At 45.9% G+C, this 12,282-nt stretch overlaps 1 protein-coding gene across 1 annotated transcript in view; it reads left to right on the top strand.

Annotated features, from left to right (window-relative positions):
• LOC135910623 (uncharacterized) overlaps window positions 1–10,964 on the top strand; it is a 19,411-nt gene extending 8,447 nt beyond the window's left edge. The window contains exons 4-8 of the mRNA XM_065442628.2: window positions 1,009–1,103; window positions 3,421–3,522; window positions 4,550–4,600; window positions 5,574–5,624; window positions 10,335–10,964. Of these exons, the coding sequence (XP_065298700.2) occupies window positions 1,009–1,103; window positions 3,421–3,522; window positions 4,550–4,600; window positions 5,574–5,624; window positions 10,335–10,589 (554 nt within the window). The 3' untranslated portion in view covers window positions 10,590–10,964. The remainder of the gene's footprint in view (window positions 1–1,008; window positions 1,104–3,420; window positions 3,523–4,549; window positions 4,601–5,573; window positions 5,625–10,334) is intronic.
• Window positions 10,965–12,282: the final 1,318 nt, after the last annotated feature.

Raw genomic sequence — 12,282 nt, 5'->3', positions numbered from 1 at the left:
ACTCAAACAGAATTAGCATATATGTGCCAGTCAATTAGATTTGCTCCTTTCTGTTACCTTAAGCCGTATTGCGCGTCCTAAAACGGCCTTCTGCCCCGTGCAGATGTGTCTTTGTCTCAATGGTATTGTGGGGAAACCTGAGCGTCTTGGCAAAATTTTATGAGGTATACTGGTATCAGTGCCTCAGCCAAGTGTGATATTTTTGCTTGGGACAACGAGTTTTTATTTTCCAGTTAGCCTAGCAAACACGTTAACAGAGCGAAGTCGTTAAAATGTGAGCGTACTCCATCTTGCTCGGCTCTCTTTTAGAGGTGAAAGGTAACTGCACTGGGCTTTTGTGGGCAGAGCTTGTTTGTCATTGATAGTACGTGACCGACTATAGCTGGAAACCGCGGTTTCCGAGCCCTGTACGTTAGTTCGCGTAGGGTGTAATTCATAGTCCCACTGCTATGAATCTAGCGACTCGCTATGAATCCAGCACTTTCGTGTCTCGAGGTCCCAGCGCCCTCGTTTCTCAGTGAGGAGGTCTGTAATATTGACACGTGTACTTGTCTTTATCGGGCGACACGTTTTGCCGCCTAACAAATGTTATCGCACAGCGCGGGACGCGCCTGCACGTATCCGAAGTTTCTGGAAAGTTATCGATGCTTCTATCCGCTGTCTGTTGTCGCCGAACCTTGTGTTATCTGATTTCATCGCTTGACACGAATGGTGTAGAACTTTGTAGAAGGCATGCGGGTCCCAACGATTAGTCTGGAACGTTCGATGACTGCTGTATAAAAGCCGACGCGCTTGACCCGCTGATCAGATTTTCGACGATCGCCGACCGTGTTCGCCGCTATCGTTGTGCTACAAGTGTAGCCTGTTTTTGTGGGCAAAGGTTCGCCCAATAAAAGTTACTTTTGTCTTTCACAGTATTACTACTGTGTTCTTCAACGTCACCACCACGTGACAATATACGTTTAGCTAGGTTAATCCAACTTGATCTAACGAGATCTCATCTGCCAGGGCGTCCCTACGTCTGGTTGTCTTGTGGCACCGGTTGCCTCCTCAGGACGGTGAACGTGGGCTTCGTCGTCGTCTGGATCGTCGCCGCCGCTCAGGTGCAGTGGTCTTGTTAAGGCTCGTTTCAAATGCATAATCACAACAGGTAGGTCTCATTGATGGGAAATGGCGAAAGGTAGAGAGATGGGATTGCTCTCGTGTCGACTCTGGATCGAACTTAAAGCGCGATGCTCATCGAGAAACGGCGCGCGCAGCTGTGCTTTGTGCACTTCGCTGAGAAACGGAACACAGTTGCGAACTAATAGATTTACAGACCAAACAAATGATTTGTTCATATTTAGAGTCTAAAAAGGGTCTTTCTTTCTTCTAAAAGACCTATAAAAGACCGCAAAATGATTCATTAGCAAATGTTTGCTTTGCTTTCTCGCCGTCTTCTGTTTATTAGAATGCAAAGGTATTGCTCAATAATTTTGTCAATATATTGCACGAGCCTTCTCTACAACGTGCAGCTTTTATTCCCATAGCAGTCGTAGGGACGCTCGAGGCGCGTCTGCGCCGTCGCCGTCGGCGATGCCGTGCTGTCACTGTCAGCTAGCAACACTTACTTGTCAGCTAGCAACACAATGTCGTCCTCATAAAGCAAATCTGGAAACTGCTGCTCAACTACTGAACTCACCTGTTTGTGTGAGAGGTTAAACCCGATATTACTTTCCTCTAGAACCTTTTCCATCCTGACTATGCACATCATGAACAGCAGTGGGGATAAAGGGCACCCCTGCCTCAGTCCCTTGGCGGTATCAACTTATTCCTCTCTCCTCACCCCTTCCCATTCAACGCAGACGGTATTTCCTAAATAAATATCTCTCAAAAGGTGCATACAATCGTCGCCCTAGCCTTCTCCTTCCAGGATGCCCCCCAATGTGTTGCAGTCTACTTTGTCATGCGCTCCTGTTATGTCTAAAAAGGCCACATATAACGGTGTCGTTTCTACTCCGAATATTTGTACCCTGGGATATGCGGAGGCGAGCGTCATCTCCTGGTGCTGCAGGAAACCCAGCGGTGCACGCTTGCAAGACCAGAGTAGCGCCCGCAAATTCGTGAAAGGAGGCAAAGATTAAAAAAAAATGAAAGCAAGAAAAGCCTTATGTGGCCTGGGGTCAAGCCCACTTTCAGTTTTATGTCTCGGAATTCAACTCTACTAGTTTTCTGCCTCGGAATTCAACTTCTACTAACAAAAACCATTACTTCATAATGAGGCACGCCGTAGTGGCGGACCCCCGGATTAAATTTGGCGACCAGGGGGATATTTAACGCGCCCTCAATGCACGGGGAACCGGCGTTCTTGCGTTTCGCCCCCGTCGAAATGCGGCAGCCACGGACGGAATTTGATCCCACAACCTCGTGCTTTGCAGCGCAGCACCATAGCCGCTAAGCCACCGCGTCGGGTAATTTTCTGATTCAGGTTCCCTCCCTCTTGCTGAAAAAGCTTCAGCAAATATTTTTGTTTCCGTTGATTATGCATATATTCTCGATGTGTCTGGCGCATCTAGATATGAGATTTCTTTTCGTGTATCGACATGGGTGCCGTCATAAAAAAGGTTAACCAAGAAGATCCACGACATCTGTTTTGTGTTGGTCACATATAAAAAAAAATTCTGGGGAGTCAATGTCAAGATATCTGGCCAGTGGGTTAATTGGCGTAACAAGATTAGATAGATAGATAGATAGATAGATAGATAGATAGATAGATAGATAGATAGATAGATAGATAGATAGATAGATAGATAGATAGATAGATAGATAGATAGATAGATAGATAGATAGATAGATAGATAGATAGATAGATAGATAGATAGATCGGCTCAAAATGCCGGAATAGACAAACAATTCTAGTAGCATTAAGAGCCGATGCAATTTGACGTACATCGAACACCGGTCGGCATCCATATCAGCGTCGTTACATGTGAACTAATATAATAATGAAATATAATTAAAAGGTAAATGATGTAAGAAAATGAATGATCTTTGCTTAAGTGTCTTCAAGAAAGTCTATATGTGCAATACGGCTTTAGTTGATATATCGTAATTTTGGAACATCTTCTGGTTTTGTTTTTTATATCCTTGTTGCATGAAATGTGCAGTGAAGTGCCTTGACTGGTATAAGAAGGGTCAAGAGCTTCGAAATTAACTTGTCAGCTGAGCGCCGTGTTTGTCGTGTCATCTTTTGTTCATGCCTGCAAAAGGCTATGTTTTCCGCTGAAATGGGGAAACCATGTTCCCGAAAAGCAGCAGTATAATCCTGTTGATGGTCTTTCTCGTTGGTATGATGAGTTTGAAGAACGTTTACCACATGTCATTCGGCATTCACGAATGCCCCCTTTAACCATTAACGCTTTAACCATTTTCTCTTTCCAGGACAGATTGAGCCTCATGATATTCAGCTCGACAGCCATGCTTGGGCGCCTTGTAGGAATGCTCTTGTACGCCGCTGCCTACTTGCTCTACGACCCGTTCGAGGTGAGTGAAACAATGATCTCCAACGCTTCGATTATATTAACCAATCACTTGCTATGCTGCTACATTGGGCCTCACAACGAGCTTCCCTAGCCTCGTCAGGCTGTACACCTGTAGCTTACTTGCCAGGGTGGCCTTCAACACTAATCTGTACGCGTTGGAAATAAACTTGGCTTGAGTACAAACATGTTGGGGCGCCGAGCGAGTCGGAGGGAGTGCCAGAACGTCACAATGTCCAACTTCCACGTGACAACTTTAGGCATCGTGTCGTCACGACACACAGACACCTCTTGGCAAATAAAGCCGAAACTTGCTGTGGAAACGCTGTTATAGTAACCTATTTTGGGTGCCCTCTGTCTTGCAAGCATTTTTGGGGGTAAATGTTTGAAGTTTCGGACCTCCATTTAAGCAGTAACTGAACGTCGAGAATATCACGTCAGTTATCCTTTATTGAAATGAAGATGAATCTAAAGCGACACTAGAGGAACATATCAAGTCCAACTAGATTGACAGATAAGGGTTCTGGGAAAACGAACTCGTCATTCTTAGTGAGAAACGGAGCTTTCGTAAGCGTGGAAATGGCGAAAATGGAAAATTGGAGTGGCGTCACCCAGTTTGGGACTACGGCCCCTCTCTTCTGACGTCAGCACTTGCTGATTGACCGAGAGCGCCATAGAGAGAGGTCGCATGGGCGGTAACATCACGGGAAGCTCAAACTGAGGAGCAGCTCCGGTGGAAATTTCCCACGTGTAGAAAACTGACGCATTGCCGCGCGGAAAACGATGATAGGCTTCTAGACAAACAATTTCTCGGCCTAGCTCAACTTTTATTTTTCTTTAGTATGTCTATAATACATAATGTAAGTTCTTTGGAGGGCAGAGGAGGTGGGAGAAGGCTGCGGGGGGGGGGGGGGGGGAGGGAGGAGTTAGTGACTTGGGGCGGAACTGCGCACTGGCGGTAGTGAGTTTCGGTAAGGTGGCGGTAGCCAACATTTGTTTTCACTCGTGTTCCCCCTCTTTCTTTTTTGAAGCCAACATCTGCCGCGGCGAAGATTCAGCGTCGCCTTCTGCATACAGAAGAGGTGTGTATAAAATACGCGAACGTACTTTGATTCATTTTGTTTTGTCAGTAGTTGTGGGAGAAAAGCACTGTCACCTAATTTTATGTCGGAGCACGTTGACCAGGGTGCTTACGTCATACCGAGTGCCGAATTTGACGTCAACGTCCGCCTAATTCTGAAGATGGCTACTTGATTTCTGGCGGTCCTGTATAACAGTCTACGAAGCGTGTGCTTGCCACCATTTTTTTTACGAGTCCAGCTTATTCATCCATAGTTAAATAAAAAGCTTATTCATCCACAGTTAAATAAAATTCCACATATCTCGTACACCACTCCACAAAGAGTGCGTTTATTTTGCACAAGTAGAGTAAACCGACACAGCAGTTGGGGAGTGTAAGATGCAGCATTCATAATCGAGTTAAGTTCAGGTAATGTGGGGCGCTATAACTTAAAGCTATTCCAAACTTTTCTATGCCAATTTTGCAATCAGCCATCCACAATTTATCCCAAAATTTACCCGCACTTCGCCTCTCTTCCACGAGAACCACGAGAACACCCCATCTGATATGATGTGTGCACACTGATTATTGTGCACACTGATTGTGTGCACACTGATTATTCGTCCAAAAGAACGAAAAATAATTATTTATGATTCGATCTTTTTTCGCCATTCTCCCTCTGCTATTGGTCAACCGTTGTCGGGCTTCGCCGACTTCGCCTGTCTGTCGCGCGACGTCACAGAGCCGCGAAAACTCACCTCGTCAAAGCGACATGTTCGCGTTAAAGACTTATTAATACGCCGAACAAAACTGATTTCATTTCTGTGTAGCTGGATACGGCCCCTGTTCCGAAAGGAAGAGAAGATGGCTGCCCTCCGATCACTCTGGCACTGGCTGCTCGGAGCTGCCGGGGAGCGTGGATTTATTATTAGTCAAGCGTACGTGTTTAGAGAGTTCTCGCCCTGATTTTCGTTTCTCTTGTCCCCCCGACGCAGGACTTTTCGCCATACGCGCCGTATTTCATCGTAGCCACTGCCGGTGTGGAGGTGAGAATCACTTTGGTTATGAATATATGATGTATAAAAAAGGCGTCTATGATGTATTTTCGGCTCGGCAATCGCTTCATGTTGCGTAGTCTTCGAGAAAAGCATAGCCTTCGAGATCAGCTCCGGTTATCCCGAAAGATTTATTGCTGAGGCGTGGATCGGAACCCCACCAGTACGCCACGACGTGGCGATAGTTGCGTATCTAAAGATTGCCGAGCCGAGCGACTGCGGGGAGTGCTATTTTAGACATTGTCAATTTCGCCATCTTGTCAGCTCTGATTGGCTTAGAGCGCTGCTTCCGCCTTTCCGATTGGCTCAAAATGCCGCCATTACATAAGTCTACACGAGCTCTCGTGACAATATGACAGAATTGGATGATGTACCGAATAGAACCGCAGAGCAGTTCAATGTAATTGAATAGCCAAACCCCCTCAAAACTTCGCTGACCGTGACTTTGACATTTTGAAACACTGAATGGGGGAAAAGCTTGGAAGTCCGCCTGTCTGTAGCGTTACCTATGGACAACAAAACTAAACATGAAAGCGGAACCTTTTTAGTAAAACAAAATAAGATATGGGTAAACACTGCGAGCAACGCTGAATAAACGGCATCTTCTGGGGGTGTGAGAATATTTGAAAATATTGAATTACGGATCGATTTTTATCCAATTCGATTTGGCCTTCGGATGTCGCTGTTTGTTAGTTCTAATACATGTGGATTTTAGATCGTCTGCTGTGCGCGATCAAACATAATATCGCATAATAACATAATGACATAATATTTTCTTCTGGCACTATTCGATGCGTATTCAATTCTTGCTCTAGAGGTGCTAATCGCAGGCCCACAGTAGTTACAACCAGTCTTCTTTTTTACTAGTCGGAATCGCCACATTCACCACTGCCAGGCAGTGGCGTAGCCAGAAATTTTGTTCGGGGGGGGCTACGCCACTGGCCCAATATATATATATATATATATATATATATATATAGCTGCACGTTGCAGCTCAGCCTCCTCCTTAAGAGGGTGCGTTAGCTCGGGTGCTCCTATTTAAGTACATGTAGAAGGGGAATTCATTTTTCCCTGCAACCACTTCACCAAATTTGAGGAGGTTTGTTGCCTTTAAAAGAAAAAGTTTACTTTTAGTGGCTACTGGTTTCGAATTTTCGAATTTTTCATTTAGGTGGTCAATTGTTTATTAAAAATTGGCCAAAATTGAATATTTTCAGAAAACGAAACTATCAAGTTTAAAACTCCGTGACTCAACAATGAAAAATGATGTCACAATTCTGTGAATTACATCTAATAGTACATCTACAGCGGACAAAATAGATATGCTACACATGAATCTCAAAAAAATTTAGTATTGTGGAAATACGGCTTTTGCAGAACCCTTGTACACAATGTAAGTAATTCACGTAAGATACAAATTGACGCATCAAACTTGTCCGCTTTGACTGTTATAATAAATGCCGTTTACAGAACCACAAAATCTGTTCTTCATGCATAGCTATTAGTTTGTAAACGTCGTGCTTCTATTTTGTCAAACTTTCGAATTTTTCAAAATATTTTAAGCAAAATTCAGGCCCTAAATCGAAGTTCTGTTTCCAACAGACACTAGTATTTAACTTTCACTCTCCAATGCAACCAATTTCAATAAAAGCGATTAGCAGGATTATCTCAGAAAAGCGTTTCTGCGTTTTAAAGTATTTGAATAGGCCGCGTCGGATTGGGCCCGAGCTAAAGCTTCCTCTTACACAATTTATTAAGGGATCAAGCACATGAATAATAACTGCATTGTCATTGCCAAAGATGCTGCAAGCGAATTCTTGAAAGCTACGCACTGTAAATACAAGTAAAATATGTATTTTTTCATAAAATATTATACGATAGTTTTGGCCCGGTCTTGGAAGGTCTTTGCAACGTCCTTTGAACGGTTTGCTCCAACGCTTCACAGTGGTCAATGAAATGAAGTGTTCAACGTACACGGCAGTCATATGGTGATTAATTTCTGTTTTGGAAACACCTTGCTGTCAAAAACTTCGCGACACCGAGCTGTTCAACTTTTGAAGTGTCCATTATGTGACGCAACCATATTCAACCCAGTGTATGAGAGCATTAAAGAACATTTATCTTCACACCTGCGTGTCACTTTTGTAAATGAGACATGCCGTTCTCATACGCGCATGCCTCGCAGATAATGAACCGAACCATTATTGTGCGGTTAGGGTAGGCTCACTTTCATTTGACTCGCCCTCGTACACTAGAAATGCAAAGATACAATGGGATATACAAATGCGAAAATACGGCTTGAGAAAGGACAAATAAGTGTCACTGGAAACAAAGTTCACTGCATGTATACACAAAACCTCGCAACAAGATATTTAAGGATGCGTATAAGTCTCCAGTGAGTCTATGTATGTAAGAAGAAGTAACTCTATACAATGCGTCAAACAAGGCAAATAAACATGTTTCACAATTATAGATTCACAGAATCCTAGATTCCGCCCCATTCCATCCACTTCCCGCGATGTATTGCACAAGACTGAGCCACCATCATCGGCTCACCCATTTCACCTCCCCTCCTACGCTTTCACTCGCACATACAGCATGCAGTGCGTGGTCCCGATGTTATCACCCTTGGACTTTATACTAAACATGAGGGCGACGGCGACGGCAGGAATGCGCTTGGAGTGTCCATATAATTGCTTTCGCAATAATATAATAAACGTATCCGGCAACTGAAGCGTCCCGTCGCCGATTACTTTCCGCAAAAGAAGTATCAAAATCGAACTTTCACCATGCGAGAATTCGCTGCGCCGCAACAATGTATTTTTTTTTTCTGTGAAGTGGAGGCACCGAAATGAAAAAAAAAAGACGCATAGGAAAGTATGTTGGCCAGAATCGAATGCCTACTTCGGGCACCTAATGGGGCTACGGAAGGAATACCGAAGAAAACGTGAGACGCTTGGTCCACTGAGAACCTTACGCATACTGCTCAGTATCCTACAGCGGCGAAACAAGACTTTCCGGAAAGGTTCCGCTCAAGGAATGCGGTGCAATCCTTCGAGTCCCCACAGTGATGGCGGCGAGCGACCATTGTTTTTTTTTTTCGTCTGCTAGCCAGAAAGCGTCCAAAACACTGTCAGGAGAAAATCCACTCGGCCAGAGCAAACCGATCGCGCACCGAAGTGCACCTCATAGTGGTCGGGGCCATACGAGAAAAACGTACGCGCTCTGGCTGGCTCTGGCAGCCCGCGGGTAGGGTAGTGAGAACAAAAAAAAATTGAAGAGGCTCAGTGTGTCCTCGCGAATAAAAGCCAAAGTAGAAAAAATAAATAAGAACGTAGTTACTTTGGCTGGCTTTAGTGTCTTGACATAGATGTTCTGGCGTAGGTTAAAGAAAATGTTGATATTTTTTTATGTGACATGACGGCACAAATGAACCATCCCAACGCCTCGTCTCATTGGACCCCGCTGCCTGCTTTGTCAACTCGTCTGCTAGTGTGTTGATTTGGCTTGTCTCGTTGTATGTTCCGATGTAAGACTTTAGAAAAGTCAATAGACCTTTGGCGTCAAATGTTTATAACAACATTAAACCCACAAAGTTCCGCAATTGAAAATCTAAAGCACAACTTTGGAAATGTCAATGCCACCTTTCACATCAAGAGCTTATGATATTTACACCCATAAAGTGTCGCAATTCATATCTATGCGCTCCATAGATTCCGTGGCCTCAGTGAAAGGCCGCGGCGAGCCCGCTCACCATCAAAGCGCCCTTGAAACTTTGTGCTCGGATGGGACTTCTTGGCGTTATGTGACTCCCGGTGTATGGGCGTTGCCACGAAATCCAGCCCAAGTTTGCAATCTTCGCGGTTAAATGTCTTTTCGAGCGTCAAGAAGACATTCTAGACAAAATCCAGAGTGATTTCCGGTGCCGGGGGTCGCTTTGGTCGGCGGTGCATGGACAGCACGCAAAAATTTCGGGGGGGGCTGAAGCCCCATAAGCCCCCCCCCTGGCTACGCCCCTGCTGCCAGGTTAGCCATGCTAAACCTGCGATGGCCGACGGCGAGTTTCATCGTTAACTCTTGGTGCATCACTCATGGTCGTCGGCAGGCTTAGTAGTGACGAGCAGTGGCGGTGGTGCTACACATAGGCTTTCGATTCTATGACATTTGTATGTTACCACAATATTAGCACGTGGTGGTGCGGGTTGTAACGTGGTAATGGCGCGAAATTCGGAGTCTGTGTACAGGGCCGTGGTAGAGGGGCTGCGGGGGTTGGTTTAACAGAAGTAGCGCTTAATTTTGGCAGAAAAGATATAACGTTAAAGACAACGCTGTAGTACAAGTATATAAGCGCACAGTACAGGGGGACACTGTTGAACGGGACACAGAGCACGTGCGAAGATCACATGTCGTTGGTGACGCTGGCATCTTCACGCACACTTACCTATTCTACTCACACAGCTTGAATTTGCACGCCCAATAAGTGCACCAGCCACGTGAGAGAGAGAGACATGCGAGAGTGTTCCGTTTAACTGTGGACCGCACTGTATACACCGAGGAAAATTGCACCGATGAGGCACCCGAAGGGGCCTCCGATGAACAACTCAAGTGCCATTTATCAGTCTACGCGATTTTATTTGTCTCTGCAATCGGCCTTCAAAGGGCACCGAACGTGTTCGTGCACGTGTTCGTGCACGGCTGCAGGCGCTCTTCGTGCAGCCCGTGGCTGCCTACCAGCAGGCCTTCCATATTCGGAGCGAGATGGAGGCAATGTCGGCTGCACCCGCTCCGGTGCAGGCTGCAGCCATTGCGGCTGAACGCGGAGCGGCGCATGCCCCGGCCGAAGCCGAGCCAGCGTCTGCACCGGGTGCACAAGAGGAGCACTCCGGGGAGCACTCTGAAGAGACCGCGGGTGACCACTCAGCAAATTCAGAGGAGGCCAACGCTGAGAAAAAGTGAACGAACGACATTTCGAACTAACTCGAACAATGCGGACGTTGCTAAGTACAGACTGCCTAGAACGCACGCTTTTTTCTGCTTATTTGCTTTATTATTATTAATATTATTTTTTCTTCTTGAGAGAGGTTAACGGTTTAGGTATACGCGAATCGCTACCTTTCGCTTGTAATTATTCGCAACGACGATACATTAAACGACGAGCGTATGATGATTCGTAGCTGTTTCATAAGGGAACGTGCACAGTAACCACCTACCGCTTATGTGCTATGGAGTGAAGCCGATCTTCATGGCGTTGGCAAAGATGAAAGCGTCTTCTTAGATTTAGGTACATTCTTAGGTCTTCTTAGATTTAGATTTATGAAAACTATTCCGAATCTCTCCCTGCGTTGTCACACACAACCCGTGTAGTGGTTTGGGATGTTACAACCCGTTGTTTGATTTGATGTGACTTGAAAATAATAAAATGCGGATGGTTTAAGTCGCGACATCGGTTGTGTGGGTGCAGCATAGAGTTTCATACTAGTGTTACTAGCGAGAATTATGCTACTATACTACAACATTGATACTATTTCTTCTACTTCAACAAGGATGCGTGGATTTGTCTACGATATGGCACGGATCTGTTGAGACCTCCTTTGTAGTTCAATTTTGTTTGCGCACTATAGTCTCACAAGGTATCTTTACTGCGGATAAGTTCTTAAACTTACAAATAATCATTTAATTTCTCAGATAAGGTACACGGCAGCGTTTCACAACTGGATGGTTGCGGAAAAAAACAAGCTCAACGCGCTCATACGCAAGGCGTACAAATGTGCGTTGGAACTTGCGCCTGGAGTTAGCACCACCAAGCTCTTAGAACTAGGCCTACACAATACGCTCGAAGAACTCGTGGAGGCGCAACAAGTGTCCCAACTTGAACGCCTATCCAAGACCCGCCCGGGCAGACACGTGCTTGAAAATCTCGGCATCACATACCACTCGCAACACGGCGTCAAAGTAGACATTCCAAGACCCATACGCGAGCAACTATACGTACCCCCATTGCCTCGCAACATGCACCCCCAACACTGCACGGGGAGGCGTAAAGCCAGGGCACAACAAATGAACAAAAGTTACTCTAACGACAAGGAGGCGGTCTTCACCGACGCAGCCCGCTATCGAGACAGGAAGAGTTTCGTGGCGGCAGTTACTACCCACCGAGGCAACCACCTCGTCACCGTGAACACGGCACATGCCGAAGCGGCAGAGGAAGCGGCCATAGCACTGGCCCTCACACAAACCAAAGCTACATACGTGATCTGTGACTCGCAAACGGCAATTCGCAATTTTGCAAATGGGCGCATCTCGCAAGAGGCGTATCAGATACTCCAGCGACATCCCATACACCAGGGAGAGGCCGACGTTGATGACCGAAGGCATTTGCTATGGATCCCGGCACACACTGGAATGAGCACCCCCAACGAAGCGGCTCACGGCGTTGCTCGAGGCCTGACTCACCGAGCAGCATCGGAGGAAGAGCCCCCGCGGGGTACTGCAAACGTCTGGGCATGGGAGGATCGTATGACCACTTTTCACGACATCACGGCACACTACCAATTACAAAGACGCATATACCCATTCCCTCACGCTAGGTTAGACAGGACGCAAGCAGTACACTTCAGACAATTACAAACAGACTCTTACAGAAACCCCA

This window comes from Dermacentor albipictus, chromosome 2 (genome assembly GCF_038994185.2).
Source record: "Dermacentor albipictus isolate Rhodes 1998 colony chromosome 2, USDA_Dalb.pri_finalv2, whole genome shotgun sequence".
Classification (NCBI taxonomy): domain Eukaryota; kingdom Metazoa; phylum Arthropoda; class Arachnida; order Ixodida; family Ixodidae; genus Dermacentor; species Dermacentor albipictus.
The sequence above is the reverse complement of the archived record's forward strand: the minus strand, read 5'-3'. Positions and strand labels throughout refer to the sequence as shown.